General features: G+C 41.2%; 1 protein-coding gene across 1 annotated transcript; it reads right to left on the bottom strand.

Annotated features, from left to right (window-relative positions):
- Positions 1 to 1,884: 1,884 nt before the first annotated feature.
- Positions 1,885 to 4,087, bottom strand: LOC308090071 (uncharacterized protein; the record flags this gene model as incomplete). The annotated part of the gene is made up of 5 exons (XM_080435101.1): positions 3,964 to 4,087; positions 3,574 to 3,873; positions 2,624 to 3,397; positions 2,362 to 2,453; positions 1,885 to 2,241 (listed from the first exon to the last, which is right to left on the bottom strand). Exons 1-5 carry the CDS (start codon positions 4,079 to 4,081, stop codon positions 1,885 to 1,887), a joined length of 1,641 nt encoding a protein of 546 aa, XP_080291227.1. The 5' UTR covers positions 4,082 to 4,087.
- Positions 4,088 to 4,301: the final 214 nt, after the last annotated feature.

The raw sequence follows: 4,301 nt of genomic DNA, 5'->3' as shown, positions 1-4,301 counted from the left end.
ATTACAAATAAAACATAACATAATTAAACTATGAATGTAAGTGGTTACCACCGCTGTCAAATGTCAAATCAAAAGCGAACATTACAGTTGTTAAGAAGCATTCAGGTCCATGAGCTTTGAATGATTTGATGGATCCTATAGGCTCATCCACAATGGTTTGAATGGTTGGATGGATCCTATAGGCTCATCCATAATGGTTTGATGGATCCTATAGGCTCATCCATAATGGTTTGTATGGTTGGATGGATCCTATAGGCTCATCCATAATGGTTGGATGGATCCTATAGGCTCATCCATAATGGTTTGAATGGTTGGATGGATCCTATGGGCTCATCCATAATGGACCAATACCAACTTTCACTTCAACTTCAATACAAGATCAATAAACTGAAATCAAGTTACATAGTACACAAAACAACCGAGATAAGTAATAACATGGAAATGAGAAAAAATGATATAAACTAAGAGATAATACATCTTTTTTTGTATGTTTTTATTGTTATTATTTATATTGCTATATACACCAAGGTTTACTGCTAATAACAAGCTTGTTTAAAATAACATGGACCAAAAAAGAAGAAAACAATCACGTCACTGACATAAAAAGTCAGGCAAAATGATGAATGTAGTTGACAATAAAACGATAATGCTACCTTATTATTAACAGATCCTTAAACTTGGCGCTCAACAAAATTACCATAAGCATATACAATTAAGCAGTGTATAGTAAAAATCTATATTCATCATATTTTAACAAAACTCCAAATTCTATTGTGCCAAGAGAAACAAGCGTTACAACCCAACCAGATCCATACAGAGATCAATAGTTCTCTCAGACTCTAATGATTCATTGTGACAATCTATGACCTGAATGACTCATTAAATATGACACATAATGCTGCATAGGCCTGGATTGTTTACAGTAGGATTGATACATCCATCTATTGATCACTAATTACTGATAGTTATAATTAACTAGTCCATACCCGGTCGACGCATCTGTGGGGGGATATGCACACATGATCTGGCAACCCGGGAGGCAGTTTGTCCCATAGCTGGGCAGCCCCGTAACCATGGCGACATTCTATTACACAAAGACGCTAATAAACAGCTGAGATTTGGTGAAATCACAGTTGCATGCACATGGTAATGGTCAATGGCTGTGAGCAATTTCCGATCAATTGCTCCAGCCACTGAGGAGAACCGGGCAGAACCAATTTTTGGCCTCACCACGCACTACAGAGGTTTGTCAAATTATAGGAGGATTGATACACATAATGAGGGTGGACACACTAGGATCAATAGCTCTATTTATTGCAGTGATTCCCAACATGTGGATCTGGGCCCACTGGTGGGCCGTGAGGATATTATAAGTGGGCCCCCAAATAATTGGCAAAACACTGAGATTGTATTGATAATATAACATTAAAGCGGCATTGAGTCACTTGTTTTAATTAATATTTTTTTTAATACAATATAACTTATACAAGTGGGGTGGTTGATGTTTCTAGTACATTGTACTTTTCAGTGAAATGTTTAGACCTTTAGACTGAGGTGATGGACAGTTATGTGATGGATGTGACATGAACTCATTAAGGCCAGTTTGTCCATTGAGCGAATGTCGACGTGTCGTGCTACGAAAGCTATGTCAAAACAACAAAGAATGTGTCGTAAATAACGCGTACCTCTGAAAAAAAGAAGAAGAAATGTTTCAGATGCTTAATAGAATGTTGCACACTCTGATTGGTTGGGAAGAAGCAAAAGACTACATCCAATTTCTTGTTCACGTTCTGTGGCAACGCAGCCAGTATGAATGCTCAACACTCAGAACGTTGAGAGACAAGTAGTGTAACACGTCTTTTGACACTGAGCTTAAATTGTCCTTTAGAGATCCACCTCATACACAGGTGGTCTCCTGCCTCGTCCTGCCGCTTCAGCACCTCCTTGTTGATCCACCTCCTCATACAGGTGATATTCTGTCTCTTCACTGGGTCCAGCTTCAGCACCTCCTTGTTGATCCACCTCCTCATACAGGTGGTATTCTGTCTCTTCACTGGGTCCAGCTTCAGCACCTCCTTGTTGATCCACCTCCTCATACTGGTGGTATTCTGTCTCTTCACTGGGTCCAGCTTCAGCATCAGAACGAGCAACATTATAATAAACTATCTCAACGTTCTCTCGTATTACATCATAGTAAACCAGGTCAATGTTCTGCGCTCCTGCACAACGCCTTCTGATGACCTGGAGAAACACAGCAGTGACCAGTTTTAAATAACTGGCTCAGACGTGGCTCTTTTCAATTAAAAAAGTCTGACTGCTTTATTTACAGTGCAGTCTCATGTTGAATAAAAAAATAATTACCTTCCAGAGACGATAGAGGCCACCAGTTATCAGGATCAAAAGCACCAGCACTGTGACGGTACATTTCAGGATGTTAGATGTCAGATGAGAAGCTGTGAGAGAAATATGTTAAACATGTGAGAACATCAAACATAATGTAAAGAACAGCTCTAATTAAAAAGGTATATTTCATGGAATTTGCTTGATATTTCTAAATGTATGTCATATTTAATCGTGCTTAATTGAGTTTCATATTGTGACTTGAAAAGACCATAATTGTTACCTGTGACAGTGAGAGAGAGGACCTCACTCTTAGAGGAGAAGTGATGAGAAAAAACGTAGATGTGATAAACACAGCTGTAATTTCCCTGGTGGGTGTGGTTTGCTGCAGTAAACAGGAAGGTGGCAGATTGATTGACAGCTGTCTCTGTATGGTTTTGAGTGTTGTATCCAGTGATGTTGTGTGTTGTGTTGTATCCAGTGATGTTGTGTGTTATGTTGTGTGTTGTGTTGTATCCAGTGATGTTGTGTGTTGTGTTGTATCCAGTGATATTGTGTGTTGTGATGGATACAGTGAGGTTGTGTGTTGTAACCAGTGATGTTGTGTGTTGAGTTGTAACCAGTGGTGTTGTAACCAGTGGTGTTGTGTGTTGAGTTGTAACCAGTGGTGTTGTAACCAGTGGTGTTGTAACCAGTGGTGTTGTAACCAGTGGTGTTGTGTTGTAACCATTGAGTATGTGCGTTGTGTTGGATACAGTGAGGTTGTGTGTTGTGTTGTGTGAGTGATTGACAGCTGTCTGGGTGTAGGTGTGTGTTGTATTGGATACAGTGAGGTTGTGTGTTGTGTTGTGTGAGTGATTGACAGCTGTCTGGGTGTAGGTGTGAGTTGTGTTGGATCCAGTGAAGGTGAGGTTGAAGAAGCCTCCTGGGTATTGTGGCTGGATGGAACAACTGATGGTGAAGCTGGAACCATTGAACACCTGCAGCCCCTGCTGCTGGCCCTTAGAAACCCCGTTCATGGGGGGTACAAATGTGATGATTGGCTTAAACAGCAGATCTGTAACAAGACAGAGGTGATTGGCTGAAACAACAGATAGATAGAGAGATAGATAGATAGATAGATAGATAGATAGATAGATAGATAGATAGATAGATAGATAGATAGATAGATAGATAGATAGATAAATAGATACAGATCATGTAAATATGTCATTGTTGAATTCCTTGTTTTACCTGAACAGATAACCTCCAGTCTGGCAGTAGAATTACCAGACATCTTTGTTCCACACTCCCTCAGTGAAGACTCAGACCCAACACAGGAAGATGAAATCCACCACACAGGTTCATGTGTAGGACCAGAACTCCTTTCTCTTGAAACAGCAGAGCCACAGTCCAGCTGTCTACACACCACAGATGATGACTTCAGGTTCCAGTCAGACCAACCATCCACTGGTCTCCACTCTCCCTGGTGTTTCATCTCCAGTATACCAATACACTTACTGGCTCCTCCCACCAACCTGACATCACCAGTTTCTGTACAGAGAGAACACAGTAAACAGTAAAACTAAAAAAAAAATCTTTATGAAAAAACTATCCAAACCAAATGTTTAACTTGTCTTTTACCTGAGCAAGTGAGTTCAACAGTCTTGTCAGGTGAGCTTATGTTTCTAGTTGAGTTTGAGGTTCCACAGTCCAGGAGAACAGACTCGTTGCCTTCACACTGGAACTCTTTGGTCCACATTGGAGTGTTCACTTCTCCATAGAGCCCCCCCTGACGGACTGAAGGAGTCCCACAGCCAAGCTGCCTACAGACCACCTCTGCATCCCGCTGGTCAAAGTCACCTTCACACACTGAGACCCACGACTCATTAAACTTCACCTCCACTTTACCTGAACACACACTGGTCCCATTCACCAACCTCACAGACTCTGGGGGCGGGGGGGGGGGGGGGAGAGAGAGA

The sequence above is a fragment of the Gymnoscopelus braueri genome (genome assembly GCF_963280865.1).
Source record: "Gymnoscopelus braueri genome assembly, chromosome: 8".
Taxonomy (NCBI): Eukaryota; Metazoa; Chordata; class Actinopteri; order Myctophiformes; family Myctophidae; genus Gymnoscopelus; species Gymnoscopelus braueri.
The sequence above is the reverse complement of the archived record's forward strand: the minus strand, read 5'-3'. Positions and strand labels throughout refer to the sequence as shown.